The following is a 19,551-nucleotide window of genomic DNA, read 5'->3' as shown; positions in this document are numbered from 1 at the left end:
TCTCTTTTAGACCCTTTTGTTTCTTTGGCCTTATTTCAATACATCCTTATTTTGTTGGACGTGTTACAACACTGTGATTTTACATTTTGTATCTGGTAAACTCTTCATTTTCCTCATCCTCTCTTGATAGCTTTTTCCTACTGTAACTTGTGAATTTTTTAGAAATTGGGAGCAACTGTTCACTGGTAATCAATCTCCGAGGCCTAGACCTCAGGTTTCAGAATGATGTGGCTTTGCTCCTGCCCTGTGGCCAGGGCCATGCTAGCCCCAGTTCCCTTGCTGAGTGGAGGCACGGGCCGGCTGAGGCTGGGGGCCCAGGGGGCTGTGTTCCTTCCTCCACTCAAAGCCACCGTCCCAAGGACCTGGGGCAGTACCCCTGGCTCTGTCTCTTGCCCCTACCTGCAGATCCTTGCGGCTCCCTCCAAACCCCCAAACACACTTGTAGCTTCCCACTGTGAGGGCGGCAGGTTCTCTGGGCTGTGCGATTGGGGACATCTGTGGAGGGAGAATCCTGAGACATGCCTTACAGTTACTCCTTACAATAAAGTGCAGCCCAGATCTGAGAGCCATAGAGGCTAACTGCCCACCCCCCCTCAGATCTGCGGGACTGCTGCCCGAGTTGATTGGACGGCCACAGGAGAATGGACAGACCTCACGAGCACCCACCTGTGGAGGCCGGGGGGCTGTAGGCTTGGGACCAGGGCTGCTCACCAGCCCGGGGCTGTCAGCAAAGTGCAGGCTGGAGTTAAATTTGAACTTCGGATGAACGTGTAATTGCTTAGTATACTAAGTGTGCATGTAGGATACAACAAAAGCTGTCTGTGCCCTTTATGTGAAGTTCAAGTGTGCCTGGGAGCTAGGTGTAGCCCGCCCGACGGGGCTCGGGATGGGGTGGGGGCTGTAGCCCGGACCTGACGCCCTGCGTTGAGGCTGTTATAAATGCTGTGTGTTGACCATCCTCAGCGAGGACAACATCCCGGACTCCAAGGACGTGAAGGAGAAGTTCCACGGCAGCCTGGTGGCGGCACTGAGCGTGTACGGGCCACATTTCCTGGCGTATTTTGGCTCCTTCGCCACGGTGGGCCTGCTCTGGTTTGCCCACCACTCGCTCTTCCTGCACATCCGCAAAGCCACGCAGTCCATGGGGCTGCTCAACACACTGTCGCTGGCCTTCGTGGGCGGCCTCCCGCTGGCCTACCAGCAGACCTCGGCCTTCGCCCGGCAGCCCCACGACGAGCTCGAGAGCGTGCGCGTCAGCTGCGCCATCATCTTCTTCGCCAGCATCTTCCAGTTCGCCATCTGGACCACGGCCTTGCTGCACGAGGAGGAGACGCTGCAGCCCTCGGCACGGTTCGGGGGCCGGGAGCACGCGTTCATGTTCGCCAAGCTCGCGCTGTACCCCTGCGCCAGCCTGCTGGCCTTCGCCTCCACCTGCTTCCTCAGCAGGTTCAGCACAGCCATCTTCCACCTCACGCAGATCGCCGTGCCTTTCAGCTTCCTGCTGCTGCGTCTCCTCGTGCGCCTGGCCCTGGCCCTGCTGCGGGCCCTGCGGGGCCTCCCCCTGCCGGCACCAGGGGGCCAGGACGACGTGCGGTCCCCGCTCCTCCCGTCTCCCTAGTAAGTTCCGCGTTCTCCCTGCCCCGGCCTGCAGCTGGCCCACCGGGGCTTTATTTTCATCGTTCTCTTCTGGTGCCCTCGGGAGGTTTTCCACTTTACAGAGTCCGGCAGCAAGTCCGCTCCGTATTGGGCGCGCCTGTGCCCGTTTCGGTCCTAGGCCCGCGTTCTCCGTCAGGCCGACCCACACGGACGCTGGTAGTCGGGTGGCTCCTCCAGGGGCAGCTGGGGGACCACAGCCTCAGCCCTGGAGGGGGCGTGGGTCCCCACCTTGGCCACCCTCCTGCAGGCAGAGCTCCCTGGCAGCTGCTGGGCAACCCACCCTGGTCACTAGGCGCAGAGAACACAAGAGCAGGTCAGCAACGCCCAGACTGTATTTATCCTGGGTATAAATTATGATTACATTCAGGTAGTGACAGGTACACACAGGCCCTTGGTGCCAGGCCCACACTGCCCCGTTTGGGCACACAGACGCACTTAAATACAGAAGGACAGACTCACCCTGACCACCACATACAGCCACAGACCAAAACCAACACCAAGGCCCGCGAAGCAAAATAATTACACCGACAGGGACACAACACACAGCTGTGTGCCGGAGGCACATGACACGAATGTTCTGCTACAAACGGCCACTACAGTGCATTTGTGCAGTTTTGGCAGAAGCTTGGGGGACGTGGCTGGCAGGGCCGAGCCAGGACAAGAGGGACAGAGGGGGTTCATGGGCCTTCCTGGAGGACTCAGGAGACACTCCTCCCGGGGCCAGAGGCTGGACTCCACGGGCCGTCTGAACTCTGCTTGGTGGAAGAACGCCGCAGTGGTCTGCCCAGCAGGCCTGCCCCACGCCCCTCCTGCCACGTCTCTGCCGCCACGAGCAGCAGCAAGGGGACCCACGAGCCCGGTCAGCTGAACAGATACTGGGACTGATTGTTGGCAGACAGGTGATTAAAGCTGGCTCTTCCCACTTCATGCTTTGTCAACTTCCTCTGGGTCTCCCGGCCCAGGCCTGCCTGGATGTGTTTCCGGTCCCTTGCAGGCACGTTCTGCCCCACCCCTGTAAGGGCCCAGCTCCCCTGCTCTGCTGCTTCCTGGGCACCACACCACCATCTTCAGGCTGTTGGCCAAGCCCATCTGGTCTCAGGGCCCTCTCTGGAGGTGCAGCCCAAGCAGCTCATACAGCGATGGGGCCAGGAGACAAGGCACCTTCCCCGAGACATAGCAGGGGCCCCTGCCCAGCCCTCAGTGGCCAGGGCATCCCAGGTCTGTACCGGGTGCACCCAGGGCCCACAGAGCTGGCTGTCCTATAGGAGCATCCAGGGAGATGGCTTGAGATTCAGTGCTGCCCACCTCAACAGGCTCGGGGCGGGGGGCGGGGGGGGGGGGGGACGGCGGCAGTGAATGCAAAGGGAGAAGTGCCTGTGCTACCCAGGGTGGTGATGGTGGCCTGGACCCCAAGAGGCGAGAGCGTTGGCCAGCCAGAGCCCCGCACCCACCCTGTCACTGGACCAGAGGCCAGGGGAGGAAACACCTGCCACCCACCCAGCAGCTTCCACGTGTCACAGGGATGAGGGGGAGACACCCCACAGTCAGAGCTATGGGCAGGTGCATCCGTGGCTGGCTGGCTGCTGCTGGATACACAGACCGTTCCAGGGCTCTCTGCTACTTGGGGTCCCCTTCGGGGACAGGCACCCCATCTGCTCGGGCATCCTTGGGGCTCCCAGCCTTCCTGGGTTTCTGCTTGGTCTTCCTGAGCATGTGGACCTGTCCCAGGACCAGTCAGGACAAAGGGCTGGGTGATACTGCAGGCGCTATCTCAGCCCGCTTCCCGGTAGCTTCCGTCTGTTGAGCCCAGGGGGCCTCGGCGTGCAGGCCTCCCGGTGTTCCGGGACAACTGGCTGCTGCAGCAGGCACTCGGTTGGCCGCGGCCTTCCAGCACCACACCCGCCGCCCCGCCTGCTCAGGCCCCGCCCAGCCCACCCCGGTCCCCTACCTTCGGCCCCGCAGCTGAGATGATCATGTGCCCCGGAGCCTGGATCCAGGGCTCGCCGTCTACCTGCACGGGCGTGGCCTTCAGGAGAGTCACGCGGAAGTAGGAGCCCTGGGCGATGCGGATGCCCGAGCGCAGCCCGCCCTGGACCTGGCCCTGGGAGAGGAGAGGGCCGGCTGGGCTCAGCGGCCCGAGGCGCCACACCGGGGCCCACCGGGGCCCACCCGGCCTGCCCGCACTCACCATGTGCATGACGCCCGTCACCCCCACCACCTCCAGCAGCCCGTCATCCATGCGCGGCTTCTCGAACCTCGAGTCGCTGTCCGAGCCCCACAGGTCGGCCCCCGAGCCCCAGCTGCGCCGAGGGAAGGGCGCACGGGTAAGAGGGGCGGGGCCGCACGAGGGCCCGGAGCCCCACCTGCGGCCAGAGCCCCAGCCACTGGCACCTGGGGATGTTGATGAAGATGAGACCCTCGATGCTGGGCAGCTCCACCTCCCGCTGCTCCACCTGGAGCCGAATCTCCCTGTGCAAGCCGCGTGAGTGGCTGATCTTCTGCAGCCCGACCCGCACGTACACGCCCTTGTTGTGGAGCCTGCGGGGGCGCGCAGCTGTCAAGGCCGCGCCCTCGCCCTGCCCAAAAGGGCCCCCAGGTTCCAGCCCCTGCCCGCCAGTTCCCGCTGGCCAACGCCAGGAAGGGTGCCGTCGCCAGGGGGCGGCCCAGAGCAGTCCCGGCCCCCCTCCTTGCCCCTCCAGCACCTGCTGGTGAACTTGCCAGGCTCCTCCTCCCGTGCGTGGTGGAAGTCCAGGCTTAGCTCTGCGTCGATGCCAATGCCGCAGTAGTTACTCATCTGCACGGTCTGGGGACGAGACAGTCTCGCGTGGCCCCGGTCGGCCCCCACTGGCTGCTCCCCACCTTCCCCCGGCTGGGTCCAGCCCCCTCGTCTCCAGCCCAACTCCGTCCCTGTCGTTAGGGCTGCTTCTGTCCAGCGACCGCCCTGCCCGGTGACCACCAGCACCGAGGGGGAGGTAGGCATGGCACGGGGCGCCCACGAGGATCACAGCTGGCCTGGGATGCCCCCAACGAGCCACTGCTCCGACAGGGCCTCAGCTTCCCCACTAACCGGGATGGCACTCGCGCCTACCCCGGCTGGCGGCAGGGACGGGCACGAGCGCCCCAGCCTGCCGGGGGCCCGACGGATGCCACGCTCTCACCAGGGCACACGGATACCTTGGGAGGCTCCACATCTGCCATGCTGTTCTCTGCGCCTCCAGCCTCCTGAGCGTCCAGCAGGATGGTCCAGCGGTCCATAAGCACGGCGTCAGCTTCGTCCACCGACACCAACACGGAGAACGGGTCCTCCCCGCTGTAGCCCGCTCCCCAGCGGAGGACCCGGCCAAGGTCGTTCCCTGGGACCCAGGCAAGAGAAGACTGACTCTCCACACCCACCTACCCACCACCACCCCCAGGCCTTGACTGAAGCACGGGATGTGCTGGCCGAGCCCACCTGTGCCCAGGGGCAGGATGGCCACAGAAGGCTCCGGGCAGGCCAGATGGCGCCGCGTCTCCTCCAGGGCAGCGAGCACCCAACCCACGGTGCCATCCCCACCGCATACCAGCACCCGGAAGCAGGGCACCTGGGAGAACACGTGGAACCTGGCAACAGGGAAACAAGAGGTGCTCTTGCAGCCATTCCTATGCAGGTGCACAGCTGGTGGGAGCAGGAAGTGGAGACCCTGGGGCAGAAGGGGGCTGCGGTTCATCCCCCACACACGATGGCCTGGAGGGTTCTGACACGGAACCCCAACCTGTTCCCTTTGGCCTCTCAACGGGTGTGTGCGGGCACCCCTCCCGGAGCTTGCCAGACTGAGCAGCGCAGCGGGGGACCACTAGACTCACCCAGGAAGAGGCCCCCCATTGGTCAGCTCAAAGACCTGGTGAGGGTTCAGCAGCTTCCGGAAACTGCAGAGCAGGTCGCGGCCCTTGAGGCCTCCACTCTTGGGGTTCACAAACACGAGGAGGGGGCAGCAGTCTGGGGGCAGGTTCGTGTGCTGACAGATGGGGCGCTGGGTTAGGGCAGGTTCCCAAGGCCACCCCACGAAGGCAGTGCCTGGTGTCCCCCATGGCACTGTCCGGGCAGTGACAGTCCTCCAATCTGGGGCCAGCCCCCTCCCAAGGAAGGCGCACAGAGGTCCAGGGGGCCACACGGCCACTCCCACCTTGCCGCTGACTGCTCAGGGCACCCCCTGCGGCAGAGGCACCCATAGTCGCTGGCCAGCAGAACAGAGATGAGGCCCGCCAGCCTGCAGCTCTGAGCACAAAGGCAGCGCCGCACCAACTGTGACACTTGTCCCCAGACCATGCCCGCTGCCTGATCCACGTAGCCCAGAGGCCCAGGCTGGACCCCCACGTGGGACTCTATCTGCCCCTCCTGGAGCCATGAGGCGCACACCCCAGGAGGAATGCAGCTCCCAGGGCCCCCACCGACCCACACGGCAGCCAAGAGCAGCAGCCGGGTTCACAGAGTGGCCCCGTGTCTCCCAGTGTGGGGAGTCCACCTCCCAACAAACCACTCTCAAAATACAGTGTCCGGAGACAGTGGTGGGGGGGCCGAGGTTCCCATGATGGGGAGGATAGGGGAGCTGAGGTCCCCACAATGGGGAATATGGGGGGCTAGAGTCCCCACAACGGGGAGGATGAAGGGCTAGGGTCCCCACGATGGGGAGGATGAGGGGGCTAGGGTCCCGACAGTGGCGAGGATGGTGAGGGCACTGGGGTCCCTGCAGTGGGTCTGGGGTCCCCACAGTGGGAGGTCCTGGGTAACAGGCACAGGATTGGCCATGGCTGAAGGCCAGGACATACTTGGAGTGACCCACAGGGCAGAGCTGCTCAGTCACCCCTCACCCGCTCACCCCAAAGCAGGCAGCTGCCGGGAGGCAGAAGGTGTGTCGGCACTTCCCGCCTGGCTGACAGCTGTCAGAGACCCTGACCTGCACACGCTGCACCCTCGTCAGGACAGTGGGACAGCACCGGGTCCCGACCCAGCTCAGGGTAGGAGAGGGCAGCCAGGACCAGTCACCCACCCGGTCACAGACACTGAAGTCACTCTGCCCTAATTCTGCTTCACCGGGTCAGGGGTCAGGAGTTAGGGCTCAGGGACAGAGCAGCCACAAACCTCTGGTGGGATCCTGGGGACCAGCAGGGCTGTGGACCAGAGGGTACTGCAAAGGCACAGAGCGTAGGGCGGGACCTGGGGCTCCGGCCCCTCACCCTGCCCTGCCCTGCGTGATGCCCACCCTGGCCCTGCACTCAGCCCCAGCTCGCTCTTCTGGACACAGCCTCCAAAGTCAGGGAGCCCCACCTACTGGCCGGAGGTGGCCCAGGGTGATGGCAGGGGTCCCCAGGCCTCCCAAGCAGGGGGTATGGGGCCAGGGCCCAGTGACCCCACAGAAGGCAAGGGCCTGGCAGGCTGTCTGCACACACACAGCCTTTGGGAGGCAGCCGCCACGGGGCAGGCGCTGCGTCCTGTGGTCCTCACGCAGGCCTCTCACCCTTGGACCTCAGGCTCCTCCCTTGGTGTGAATTTGGCCACCACCCTGCACGATGAACAAACCGGTGGTGGGAGCCACGCCTCCCCAGGTGTCCCCCCAGAGCACCCACTCACCAACACATCGGGAAGCACCAGGGCAGTGAGCGGCCGGCCATGCACAGCCGTGTCCCTGACCAACATGTACAGTCGCTCCGCCTCTGCAAAGCAGGTCACGTCCAGCACCACTGCACCTGTAGCAGGTGCACTGTAAGCTCAGGCCAGAGCCTCACCTTATCCCGCAGCCAGAAGGGACCCTGGCTGTGCCATCTGATGGCATCCACGTGACCAGGACCACCTTTCTGTGGAGCCTTTAAAGACGGCGAGGCTCAGAGACAGGACGTAGTAGGTGGGTGCAGGTAAGGCCACCAGGAGGTGGGAGGGAGTGGCTGGGGACACTCTGATCCCTGGCCCACTGAGCCTGCTGGGACCTGTGGTTTGGGGCGAGGGGGGGGGGCACCCGCAAGAATGGAGAACAATGATACTACTGAGGACACACAGAAGGGACATGGGGCTCGTGGTAATGAATCCTCCCACTTTTGGGTAGATTTGAAGTTTCCATAAAAGAAGGTGCAAACCGAAGGGCAGAACAGGTTTTGGAGAATACGTTCTCCGCACCTCAGTCACGTTTTAGCTAAAGTGTTACAGCCCTGAGGCAGAGAAAAAAACAAACACATGTTTCCCTTGCCCGTGGTTCCCCAAGAAAAAGGTCAGGTTCTAAACAAAGCGAAACACAAAAACGAAGACAGGCCTTTCCATCTAACTCTAGGGAATGACCTTTGGCCAAGTCTGGCCACGGCTCACGGAGGCGGCTCACCTTGGGAGGAGTAGACGTGGCTCACAGACACCAGTCCAGCTGCAAAGACAGGCTGTCATCAGGGGAGCGCCCTGCCCCCCGGGGTGCATCCGCCCCCCCCCCCCCCCCCCCCCCCCCGGGCACGTCGACCCCAGGCAGCCCCACCCTGCCCCTCAGGCCAATGCTGCTGCCACTTCGCTCGCAGGCAGGTTCCCAGTGAGTCCCTCCCCAAGTCAGAGCCAAGGGCAGAAAAGGCAGAGGCTGGAGCTCAGGAGTCTCAGAAACCCCCTGGCAGAGGTAAGCAGTCTGGGCCCTCGAGGTGAGACCAGAGGCCCACCGAATGGGAATCAGCTCGGCGAACGCTCAGACAGCAAGTGGCAGGGGAGGGGGGGGCATAGCAGCCCCCACGGCCTGCTCTCTGAACCCCTGGTTGCCAGCAGCCAGTAGCCCCAGGTCAGGCCGGGCAGTCACACCTTTGGTGGCCACAGCCTCGTCCAGTAGGCTGCCATACTCCTGGGCAGACAGGCCAGGAGGCAGGCCACCAACAAACAGGCGGACGTGCGGGGCCACAGCTCTGCTCTCAGCCACGTAGAACCGCATCTGGTTCATCTGCCGTAGGGACGTCTGCAGGAAGGGGGCGGGACGCTGAGCCGGAGCACAAGGGGACAGCACCAGCGCCCAGCCCCTCCACCCCCCTCATCCAGGAAAGGGGCCCTTGAAAAGATCCCACAGGATAAACAGAAAAGGAAAGGAAGAACACACAGGCTTCCTTCCTTGGGACAAGCCACTCAACTCCCCCGGGGGGGGGGGAGGGGGGGAGAGGGGGCAGGGTCTGTGGCTCTAAGCCCCACCTTCCAGAACAGGTGACATTAGGATGCGGACAGACCCACCAGGCCCAGGGGGGTGGCACTGCCAGCCAGGAGGGACATGGTGTCCTGGGGGCAGACCCTCACTATGAGGTAGAGGCCACGGCCAAAGCCTGGCAGCTCCTTGGGACCAGCATTCACCCCCAATGACCTGCCGGATGTCACGAAGCCGGTGGAGCAAGGGCTCTTCATCCGCCAGCACCGTCCGCTGGACTGCAAGGGTGAGAGGCGAGGCCTGTGAGCACCAGGCACCAGGCCCACCTCTGCGAACAGGCCTTGGGGCGCCCGAACGGCCGGTCGGTGGAGACAGCGACGGCAGGCCGCTCACTCACCTTGCCTGCTACCCATGAGCACCTCCACCAGCTGGAAGCTCTCAGGACCCTCGGCCTGTTGGGGGGAGGGGGGGCAGAGTTTGGGGGCCTCAGGCCTGGACCGCCCACTCCCCCAGGACACTCACACGGGGCAGCCGGCCCGGCAGGCTGGCCGGGAGACCGGCGCGCACGCACCTGGCGCCCGAGCAGCGGCAGGACCTCCAGCACCACAGTCCGGGCGGTGCTCTGTGCGGTCACGCGGATGGACACGTAGGCCACACCCACCCTGCAGGGAACAAGCTCAGGAGCCTGGGTCCCACGGCCCCCACCCCTCCCAGCTCCCGCTGGCGGACCCTGGGCCTCGGGCCTGGGTCTCACTTGAGCCAGGCAGGGTAGATCTTCAGGACCTCCTGGGTGCGGGGCAGAGCACGGATGATGCAGGCCTCGGGCACGGCCTCTCGGGCCCCCGGGCCCCGGCCGCCCTCCTCCTCTGCAACCCCACCGCTCCAGGGTCTTCCCCGCGCCCCGGTGTCAGCGGCGTGCACAGGCTGGGGGAGCGCCTGCAGCTCAAAGTCCCGAGGGTCCCCGGCGACGTAGTAAGCCCGCAGCGCTGCCTCCTGCGGGGGGGGGGGGGGGGGGGGGCGGGGGAAGATGTGGACACGAGCCAGGGCGTGTGCCCAGAAGCACTCCTGGGAAGGGGCCCTGCTGCGGCTGCTGGGGGGGGGGTGGGGGGGGGCTCTTACCAGCACCTCCTCGCTCCTGGCCAGGCGGGGGACAGTGATTACTCGAAAGTGGTTTCGCTGCAGGGCATCGTTCCCATCAAAGACCTTCAGGGTCTGCTTGCCTGCGCCAGAGAGAAGTGCTTATGAGTCCCCGGAGTGCGGGACGGGATGGCAATGGGGCAGGACGGGGCTGGGCACAGGACAGGTGATGGCATGAGGTCGGAGGGGGGAGGGGGTCAGGCAGCAGCTAAGAGGCACTTACTGGACTCCGGTGGCAGCACCTCTCGGCCCAGGCTGGCGGGGGAGCTTCCGTCCGCGCCATCGTCCCCCTCACCTGGCTCGGGGGCCGGGCTCTCAGAGATGCGGAAGCAGTGCATCTTACTGAAGTTGCGGGACAGCAGGCGCACGCACGCGGGGGGCAGCACCATGGTGTGCAAGCGCCCAAACGTGCACTCGGGGGCGAGCGCGGTGGAGCAGACGGAGTGGGCCTGGGGGGGCGGGGCGCGGACGGCCCTCAGCCATTCTGCGGGGGCCCGCGCTGGACACTCGGGCGGGCAGCGCCACCCTCGGACCAGACGGGTCCCCCCGCCCCCAACCGAGTGCGAGGCAGACGGGCGAGGATGGAAAGGAGACACCCCCACATCCCCCAGAACCCGGCCCCACAGGCCCCGCCCACCGCACCCCTCAGGACCCCCGCCGCACCCCACCTGCACACCGCACCACTCGCAGCGCACGCCCGCCAGCACGTCGGAGGAGCCGCACGTCTTCCTGCACACCTCGCAGCGCGCACCCGAGGGCAGGTTCCCCTCCCGCCAGTGGTGGTGGTGCGTGTCCTGCGGAGGGGACCGTCAGTGGCTCGGCCGGCCCCCCAGCTCGCGCCCCTCGCCTGCCCCCAGGTTCGGGAGATCCGGCCCTGCACACTCACGTGGTCCCGGTGTCCGTCCCGGTGGCACTGGCGGCAGTCGCTGCAGGCGAAGGGCACACAGTCGGGGTGAACGTGCAGCTCACACACTGGGGGGTGGGCAGGGTTAAGGGCCTCTCGCCGCTCCCCACGGGCCCTGCCCCCTGCTGGCGGGCATCTCTGACAAGGCTGGGTCCAGAACACACCCTCTGGATCCGCTTCCTTTAAGCTTCCTCACTGCTGGGCAGGGGCCGTACCCCCCCCCCCCAGACGGCTGGAACCAGCGTCTCCTCATATCTCCCTGCCTGGCCCCCTGCACCTGCCTTCCTGTGCAGGCAGCTCTAGAATCCACGAACACCACCCCTCCCCCCCCCCCCACCTCCTGCCCACCACCTCCACCAGCCACCTGGCCCAGGGGAGACCAGGAGCCTGGTGACCGGCTCAGACGAGAGGGCAGCCAGGCAGGCTCCGCCGTACCTTCGCAGCGGAGGGCGGGTGCCTCCAGGCCCTTACGGCACACGGCGCAGAACTTGCGCTTGTAGAGCCCCCGCAGGCCGAAGCAGTGGGCCACAGGGACCTAGAGGGAGCAGAGCTCCACCTCAGCCTGGGGCCTGCCCGCCAGCACCCTCACCTCCAATCCAGGTCCCCAGGCCTAGACCTCTGCATCCCAGAGAGCCCCCATGGCCACCCACAGCACCTGCCTGACCCCTGCAGTCCCCCCAGATCCGCCCCAGCCCCTCTGTGCCCCCCAGGGGTCCTGTTGGAATTGCCCAGCATGCCCACCTCTCCGCTCCCCCCATGGTCCTTGCAGGACCAAGCGTGGGCCGCTCCCAGCGGCCCCGAGGTCAGGCAGCCCCGTCTGCAGAGAGCAGCCCTGCTGGTCCGGCCCAGGTCTGATTCAGCTGTACTGCGCAGGAAGCCCGGGCCCTGGCTGCTTCCTCCAGGCCTGTTCCCCCGCCCCCATGATATATTTGGGGCAACTGGGATGAAGTGCATGCGGACACAGGCCCACCAACAGGCAGGAGGAGCAGGGCCGGGTGCCAGGGACCTCAGGTGGGGGGCAGGGCGGAGGGTCACAGCCGGCGGGAAGTGAGGCCCGGCTGGTGCCCCGGGAGGGACTCGCAACAGGGATGCGGTCAGCATCCTCGGGGCCCAAACCAGCGCAAAGGAACAGTCCCACCCCATCCAACCAGCCAGCCTGCCTCCCGGCCCAGGACCCGCCACCCGCGGCCTCCCCAGGCCCCCACCCCCGCTCCCCGCAAGTCTGCTAGCCCACACTCGTACGCACTCGGACCAGGCTGGGCGCCACGCTCGAACAGGGCGTCTTCACGTGCTTCAGGCACTTCTCGTGGGACATAAAGTTGCAGACTGTGGGATGAGAGCTGCGTGAGTCGGCCCCCGACCCACCGGGAATCGAGAGACCCCAGGGCCTGGCATGCAAAAGGGAGGCCTTGGCAAGCAGAACCACCGAGGGCCAGGGCAGCGCACCGACCGCAACGGGCCCACTCTGCCGGAGCTGAAGGGGGGTCGGTACGGGCTGCGTCACCGCAGCCCACGCCCCAGCTCTAGCCCAGCCCTGAACGATGGCGCAAGCAGGTCCCACCATCTCCACTGTCTCGGGGGCATGACAACAGCCTCACCCCCAGAAGCGCCATGGACACCCTGACCCTCTGCCCCACCCCACCTCTCATCCCCAGAGAGCCCAGAGCCGGGATGATGGCGAATCCTGAGAGTGGCCCCTGCCCCTTGCACCAGGCCACCTCTCCTTCCAATCTGTGGGTCCTGAGGGGCAGGCAGGCGAGCGGGCGTCTCTGCACATCCCCCCAGACCAGCTTCACCAAGGACATCCTTCCCCCACCCCCAACTCTAAATATCCCTAACTCCCCCTCCCACCCGTCATGTGTCTGCTGAGACCAGAGCTAGCCCTGTGACGGGCCAGGAGCCCGAGGCAGGCGGGTGGCCAGCCGAGCCACAGCTGCCCTTGCCCCTGCCCAGAGGCTCCAAAGGCAGTGAGTGCTCAGACCTGTGCTGTGCCCCCGAGGGCCACCCATCCTGGGGAGGCCGCGGAGGCCACTAAGACAGGAGGCCCAGAGAGCCCAGCCAGACTAAGGCCCGGAGATGGACAGGGTGAGGGGGCAGTGCAAGAGAAAGGGGCCTCTGGCACGCATGCAGCGGCGAGGGGGTGGGGCGGGGCTGGGCCCCCGGGCTAGGACGGGATGGACAAGGTTGTCGGGGGCTGGGAAGTGAGCAGGTGGCAGAGGGACTCCCCAGCACCACCTTTAGTGAAAAGTGTGACCACAGGGGCCATGAGACAACCCGTCCCACCCAATCCCCAGAAGGACGCAGACAAGGCCCCCCACGGGCCAGCAAGGGCAGCCCTCAGTCCTGGCTTCAGAAAAGCCACAGCAGGCTGGGGTCAGAGAGGAGTGGGGAGGCAGAGGCGGGGTGAGCACTCCAGCTGGCTTCCCCTCCGGGGCGCGCAGACCAGCTCTGTCCTGGGCTGGGCAAGTGGCACCCAGCCCCCTCCTCTGGCCGGCAGAGATAGCACCTGATCACCCCACATCCCACATCCTGGGTGCTCCCTGGCAGGGGAGGAGGCTCTTCCTCCCACACCCTCATCTGGTCCCTCTGCTTACCCAAATTACCAGCCCGTTCTCCACAGAGGCGGGGAGAACGTCCACGCGGCTGCCCAGTGAAGGCTGCACATCGTCCCCAAGCCCCGCTTCTTTCCCCGAGCTGCTTCACCCCTTATTCCCAGGGCCCCACTTATGAGAGGCCACAGCCATGAGGGGGACCCTGGGTCTAGCCTCAGACCTGGAGCTGACTCAGCTGCACATGCAGGTCTCCCACCTCAGCGAGTCTCTGGCATGGGAGAAGGTAGGGCACTAAATGTCTCTGATACGAGAGAAACCAGCGGTGACTCCCCCCATGCCAGCTGGCCAGGCCACCTGGTGCAGCACTGGGGGATCAGGACAAACATGCCGTTTTCTTTGGCAGAAGGCCCAGCCGCCTCCACCTGGTCGAGGCTTCTCTGTAAACCTTAAGTGGTCCCTCTGTCCCCAGAGCCAGGAGCCCCAGAAGCCTGTCTTCCTGAGTGGAGCAAAGGCTCTCCACCTGCCACGCTCCACACCCCTGGGCAGCTGTGGTCCTCAGGGCCCGCCCACCGGCCCTGCTGCGGGGAGCAGGACCCCGAGAGAACAGACCCTGGAAGCTTGCAGCCCTGCTGCCCGAGAGTCAGAGGAGGGAGGGCCGCCTCGCCCAGCCAGCCAGCTTGGCAGCTAGGTGGGAGTCCTGTTGGGGCACGCTGCGCTTGGCCCCTGTGGGCAGCAGTGTGTATGCAGGGCAAGAAAGGCCCAGCACTGAGGCACAGGAGCCAGTGGCCCAGATCAGCCCTGCCTGTCCACACTGCTGCCCTTGCTGCCCCAGCTGATGGCAGTGAGGAGCCCAGAGCAGCCCCACCTGCTCAGGGTGAACTGGCCTCATCCCCCAGTCACTGCACCTGCCCCACGTAGCCCACAGTGCTCTTCTCCCATTGAATCCCAACCCAAGTGAGGAAGCCCAGGGAGCACAATTTTCCTGAGACCCACAGCCCTGGGGAAGGGGCCGCGACCACCTCACACTCCCGAGCCCCTGGAACTGCCAGTCCTTATCACCTCCATGGAGAGGTTCTGGGGCCAGCACGATCCTGCCCCGTAGGGTAGGAGGCTCTGTCCAGAAGAGGCTATCGCTGGGAATACACAGGTCAGAGGCGAGGAGCCCATTCTGGGCCCGGGGGGGGGGGGGGGGGGGGGGGGGGGGGGGGGAGGGGGACTGGGGTCTGTGATGGGGTCGCGGGCGCTCACCGTCGCACAGGAAGCCGGCCAACCCCCAGATGAAGTCGGAGCAGAGGTGGCAGAAGGTGGGCTTGGTTAGCGTCACCTTCCGGAAGCTGTGGCCAGTCGCGGCGGGGCCTGGGGGCCTGGCGCCCGCCCGCTCCGGGCCCGACCCCGACCCGGATCCCGGCCCCGGCCCCGGCCGCGCGCGGCCTCTGCCGCCTAGCTCCGGGCTGGAGGCCGGGCTGCCCGGGCGCGGCGAGCTGCCGCCGAGCCAGGCGCGAGCCCGGGGCTCGGCCGCCGCCGCCATCCTTGCCCAGGGCGGCCCGACCCCCGGCGGCGGGCGAGAGCCGGGTCCGAGCTGCGGGCGAGAGGGGCCGCCACCTCCCCGCCGACCTCGCCGTCCGAGCCGGTCTTCCGACTGCGCCCGCAGCCACCGCGCAGGCGCGAGCCCGGGAGGCGGGGCCAAGCCGGCGGGGGCGGGGCCGGGGGCTGGGGCTGGGTGGGGCGGTGGGCCTGCTGGGGCGGGGCTTGGAGAGGCGGAGCCGGGAGGTGGGGCCCGCGGGGCGGGGCGGAGACGCGAGAGGGGAGCTGGACGGCCTCCGGGGCAGGGTCCGAGCCCGGGTGGAGCGGGGACCGCGTGGGGAGGCCCGGAGGGCAAGGGGCTGGGGCTGGGCTCCGGCCTGCGCCCGAGCCGGGACCGGGTTCCACGCACGCAGCCTCCCCACGACGCCGACGCGAGGCTTTTGCACCTGCGGCGCCCGGACCCGCGCCTGCGCAGGCGGACACCTCCCACGCGACACCCGGATCCCGCCAGTGGTTCGCAGTTGCGCGGGGCGGCCGGGCCAGCGCGCGGCAGTGCTCAGGGGCCCGAGGGTGGGGTTGGGAACCAAGGCCTTCCTCCCCTGGGTGTCTCCGCCAGCCGTGCGTGGACGACCCCGTTCGCTGTGTCTTCGCACGCGTGGGCCCTCCCTCACCCGGAGTACCCACAGGCCCCGGCCCCTGCCCCTGCCCTCAGCTCAGATGGGGACCTCATGAGGGTCCGGGCCAGCAATAGCCACTGCCTGCATGACCCCCTCCCCATGCTGAAGTTGCTGCCCTGCCTGTTCGCAGATGGCGCCCCCTCCCATCAGCTCCCCAGTGGGAAGCCTGAGGGGCCAGCATCCCTCCCTCTGGGCCCTGGCCTCTTGCTCCCGTGGGGGGGGGGGGAGCTTTCGTGACCGCTCAGAGGCCTCCTGGACTCCTTCCTGGTAGGAAAGACCCGCCCCTACCGCACTCCCAGGGAAAGGAATGAGTTCCACCCGCCAGCCCTGCCCGGAAGGCTGGCTACGAAGGGGCGACCCCAGCACGCACAGCTTTGTTTTGTCCAGGTGGCGCTGGGGACGTGTAGGGGACGTGTCCATGAAGGTCGCCCTGACCCCATTTCCTGCCAGCACTCCGGGGTCCTTCTTCTGTGGGCCTGACCGCAGACTGCAATGCCCACGGCCGAGCTGGCAGCTGTGGGCCAAGGGGCTTCTTGGGGGGCCCACCTGGTCCGCACCGTGCCTTCCTGGGCGGTTCTCCAGCCAGGCACCCACCCGGGCAGGATAAGAATGAGCTGCAGGGAGGGACTGGCCAGGGGTGTAGGGAAGAGTAGAGCCCCAGGGTCCCAGAGGAGCAGAAAAACAGGGTGGGGGACACAGCCGGGGGAGAATAATGTCCCAGGAGAGGGCGTAGTGACCACAAATGCTACGAAGGAAACGGCTGGATGTGTGCAGGGCTTGTGGAGGGAGGGACAGAGAGGGTTACACTGCCCTGGTTGGCTGAGGGGGTCCAGGTGCGGACAGCAGAGGGAGAGGGAGGGCAGTGCCAGAGTCGGGGTCCTGAGAAGGCAGAGGATGCCGGCCCTCAGTCCCAGGAGGGGGCTTCATTTGTCCAGAAACTTCACAGAGCACCCGCTGCACATCCCAAGCACTGGGCTGGCATGTCTGCCCTCCTGGGGCTGAGTTCTGGGGGGGACCGGCAACAAACTGAAAAATAGCCTGGAAATGACAGTTTGTGTCTTGGTGCCACCTGTCGTCGGAGGGAGCCAGGACTGAGTGCCCGCGAGGGGCAGGCCTGGGGCGGCAGGAAGGCGCCCCAGCAGAGGAAACAAAGGGCTCACAGGCCCTGGTCCTCTCCTGGTCTCCTCGTCCCCCCCCCCCCCCGTTCTGGCTTCAGCCCACCCAGCTCCCCAAACCGGCCCTCAGCCAGGTGGCAGGTCATAGGTGAGGGCCGGGCCAGGGAGCCAGGCCCCAGAACCGACCTGCCTCTCGGCCCCGAGGGGACTACGACCCACGTGCCTGTGAGAAGGCGGAGATTTCTACGGAAGACCGCTCCACGGGATCTAGACTACCGCTGACTTCTCAGGAAACAGGACTGAAGGACAGATCTCTCTCCGTTCGTGACAAAGTGGAGGGCGGGGGCAACACCGTGAGAAAGGAAATCGCGTGTGTCCGGCTCTGCAGAGCCACAACTGTGCTCTCTGACACGGCGTGCCTGTGAACGTGGCAGACACACGCTTCCACCAACCTTGCCCCCAGCCTCTTGGAACACCTTCCAAAATAGTCGCCAGCTTCTGGCTGACGCTGAAACAGTCTCTTCCTGGAACAGGGTGCCCCTCGAGGATCTGGGGGGCCCGCTCCACGTCCATGCTCCTGGGGATAGCTTCGGGTCCACAGGCTGTCTCTCTCCCCTTCCCCCCCCCTGCTGGCTTGGTCGGCTCAGGCGCCGTAGCACAACACCACGGGCTCGGGGGGCTCCAACAGCACACTTGACTTTTCATGGTTCTGGAGGCTGGAGGTCCAAGACCGGGGGCCGCACGGTCAGGTCCTGGTGAAGGCTCTCTTCCTGACATGCAGACTGTGGCCTTCCCACTGTGACTCCCTACGTGGCAGGAGAGAGAGTGCAAGCACGCTGCCTGGTGTCTATAAGGGCACTTAACCCCATCCCACGTGATTCACCCTCAGAGGCCCTGCCTCCAAATACCAACCCATGGGGGTTGGAGTTTTGACACGCGAATTCTCTCCCTGGAGAACAACCGTCTGCAGTCGAAGCCACCCAGCTTGTGGGGCTGTTACAGGAACCCCGTCAAACCAGGCACAGAAATGGGCCCGCTGCACGTTATTTGGTGACCGCCTTCTAAACCTGTTTTATTTTGAGCTCCGCTCGTGGGCCTCCTTGTTGCTGGTGCACACTCGCACAGAAACGGCTGTCCTACTGCAGCTGTCACGGTGCCCTGTCTCTGCTGCTAACGGGCTTGCGCACCGGTGCCAGACCTCGGCTGCTGTGTGAAATCCCTGCAGGAGCTCCGATCCACGGGTTTGAGATCCACGGGTTTGAGTGCCACGGGTACACACGCCCGCGGGAATGACACTGCTCGGCCGTGAGACGTGCCATGTTCACCTTGGAAGATAATCCTGGACAAGAATAAGTCTGCACAGAAGTAAAAACGTCCACGTCCGCCAGCGGGTAGATTTCTCCGTGTTGCCCGTTTGTGACAACCCCAGACACTAACGGCTTCCACCGTCTCCACCTTTCTGGGAGGAGTGCAGAGGAACTGGCTGGTTTTCGCTCCTGCCCTTGGTGGTGAGGGAGGCCTTTCCCTCGTCCCGGACTCCTCCGCCCCCGCAGCCCTGCTCTTCGGTATCCGGATCACTGTGCTTTGAGCACCTTCTTCTTGTTGGCTCGTAGTTCTTCACATGTTTATTATTTTGCCGGCTACAGTCCGTTGGTGGCGTCCGCGGCCGCCGGGCTCCGTCCACGCGGGAACACCGGCTCCCGGGGAAACGCGAGGGTCGGCTCCCCGGGAGCGTCGGGTCACGTTTTCATCCGCGGCTCAGCACGGAGCCGTGTCCGGTGCGTACTTCCGTCTGAAGACACTTTATCTAACACGTGGTCGATCCGTTCACACAGAGTCCCCACGCCGGCGTCAGCGGACCTCGCGCCCCGACGGAGCCCACCCGACACGGGGTCTCCTCCGCGGGCACATCTCGGCCTCTGGGGGGACTCGAGCGGCACGCGGCAGGGGCGGGGCGGGGGGCCGTGTCAAGCCGTGGAGTCACCAACAGAAAGCACAAAACTGCGGGAGACGTCGCGCTAGACGGACAGCGAAAAGGACCCGTGTTTACAGCGTGAGCCGAAGCGAGGAGACGGGGCGTGGCCTCCTGCCGCCTCCGTCCGGGCCGGGACGTGCCTGTCCCGACACTGGTTCCTCGCTGCTCTGTGCGGTCCCCGGATGACCGGAAAGCGCCGGCACGGTTAGTCGTGGGGTTACCAGTGAGCGTCCGCGGGCAGGTGAATCGTGACTGGAGCGTCCGCGAATATCGAAGCTTGACCGCGTCAGCTCCGCCTCCCCCGCGCCAGGATGGGCTCGTCACTCCTTCACTGGTGGCTGTGGGTGAGTAGGCCTTCTTAAGTTTCGCCTCGTCCCACGGACGAGCCTTTTCTTTCCGGTGAGGGCCTTTGTGTTCTGTTCAAGCACCCGCCTGCCCTCAGGCCACGGAGATGCTGCTGGCTCCGGAAGCGTTTGCCTCTCCCAAGGCGGCAGGCCAGCCCCCGCCCGGGCAGTGTGGGCGAGGCAGGGTCCCCTGACCGCCCCCTGGGGAGCATGGTGCTGAGCCTGTCCGGGTCTGGGACAGCCTCTCCCTTTAGGAAAGAATGCAAATTACGATACAAGTAGATACGTATTTATTCAGAATGAGAGAAAAAAATAATACTCTTTTAAAAAATTGACGATAGCACAAACATCCCCAAATCCAGAAAGTACAATTTTTATTCATAACTGCATGGCATTCCACTATGATACATTTATCATCTACATTTTTTATTGTCTCTTCCTTTTTTTGTGTTTATTTTTTATTTCTGAGAGAGAGAGCACGAGCAGGGGAGGGGCAGAGGGGGAGGGCAGAGGATCTGAAGCGGGCTCCGTACTGACAGC

The 19,551-nt window shown here is 65.4% G+C and overlaps 2 protein-coding genes across 2 annotated transcripts in view; one reads left to right on the top strand and one right to left on the bottom strand.

The window, feature by feature from the left end:
- TMEM175 (transmembrane protein 175) overlaps positions 1–2,583 on the top strand; it is a 29,079-nt gene extending 26,496 nt beyond the window's left edge. Inside the window, exon 11 of the mRNA XM_047094231.1 lies at positions 964–2,583. Within this exon, the coding sequence (XP_046950187.1) occupies positions 964–1,618 (655 nt within the window). The 3' untranslated portion in view covers positions 1,619–2,583. The remainder of the gene's footprint in view (positions 1–963) is intronic.
- Positions 1,971–15,008, bottom strand: DGKQ (diacylglycerol kinase theta). Its single transcript, XM_047094230.1, has 22 exons — positions 14,625–15,008; positions 12,071–12,150; positions 11,260–11,359; positions 10,807–10,892; positions 10,589–10,714; positions 10,144–10,369; positions 9,903–10,003; positions 9,538–9,776; positions 9,355–9,445; positions 9,181–9,235; positions 9,000–9,061; positions 8,456–8,606; positions 8,004–8,042; positions 7,265–7,380; positions 5,500–5,651; positions 5,108–5,256; positions 4,831–5,009; positions 4,359–4,459; positions 4,048–4,194; positions 3,845–3,956; positions 3,605–3,757; positions 1,971–3,375 (listed from the first exon to the last, which is right to left on the bottom strand). Exons 1-22 carry the CDS (start codon positions 14,902–14,904, stop codon positions 3,274–3,276), a joined length of 2,847 nt encoding a protein of 948 aa, XP_046950186.1. The 5' UTR covers positions 14,905–15,008; the 3' UTR covers positions 1,971–3,273.
- Positions 15,009–19,551: the final 4,543 nt, after the last annotated feature.

The sequence above is a fragment of the Lynx rufus genome, unplaced genomic scaffold (assembly GCF_022079265.1).
Source record: "Lynx rufus isolate CCGP_SWC_20201006 ecotype Redwood Valley unplaced genomic scaffold, mLynRuf1.p SCAF_38, whole genome shotgun sequence".
In the NCBI taxonomy this organism is placed as follows: Eukaryota; Metazoa; Chordata; class Mammalia; order Carnivora; family Felidae; genus Lynx; species Lynx rufus.
Note: the sequence above shows the minus strand (reverse complement) of the source record. Positions and strands in the feature narration are given on the sequence as shown.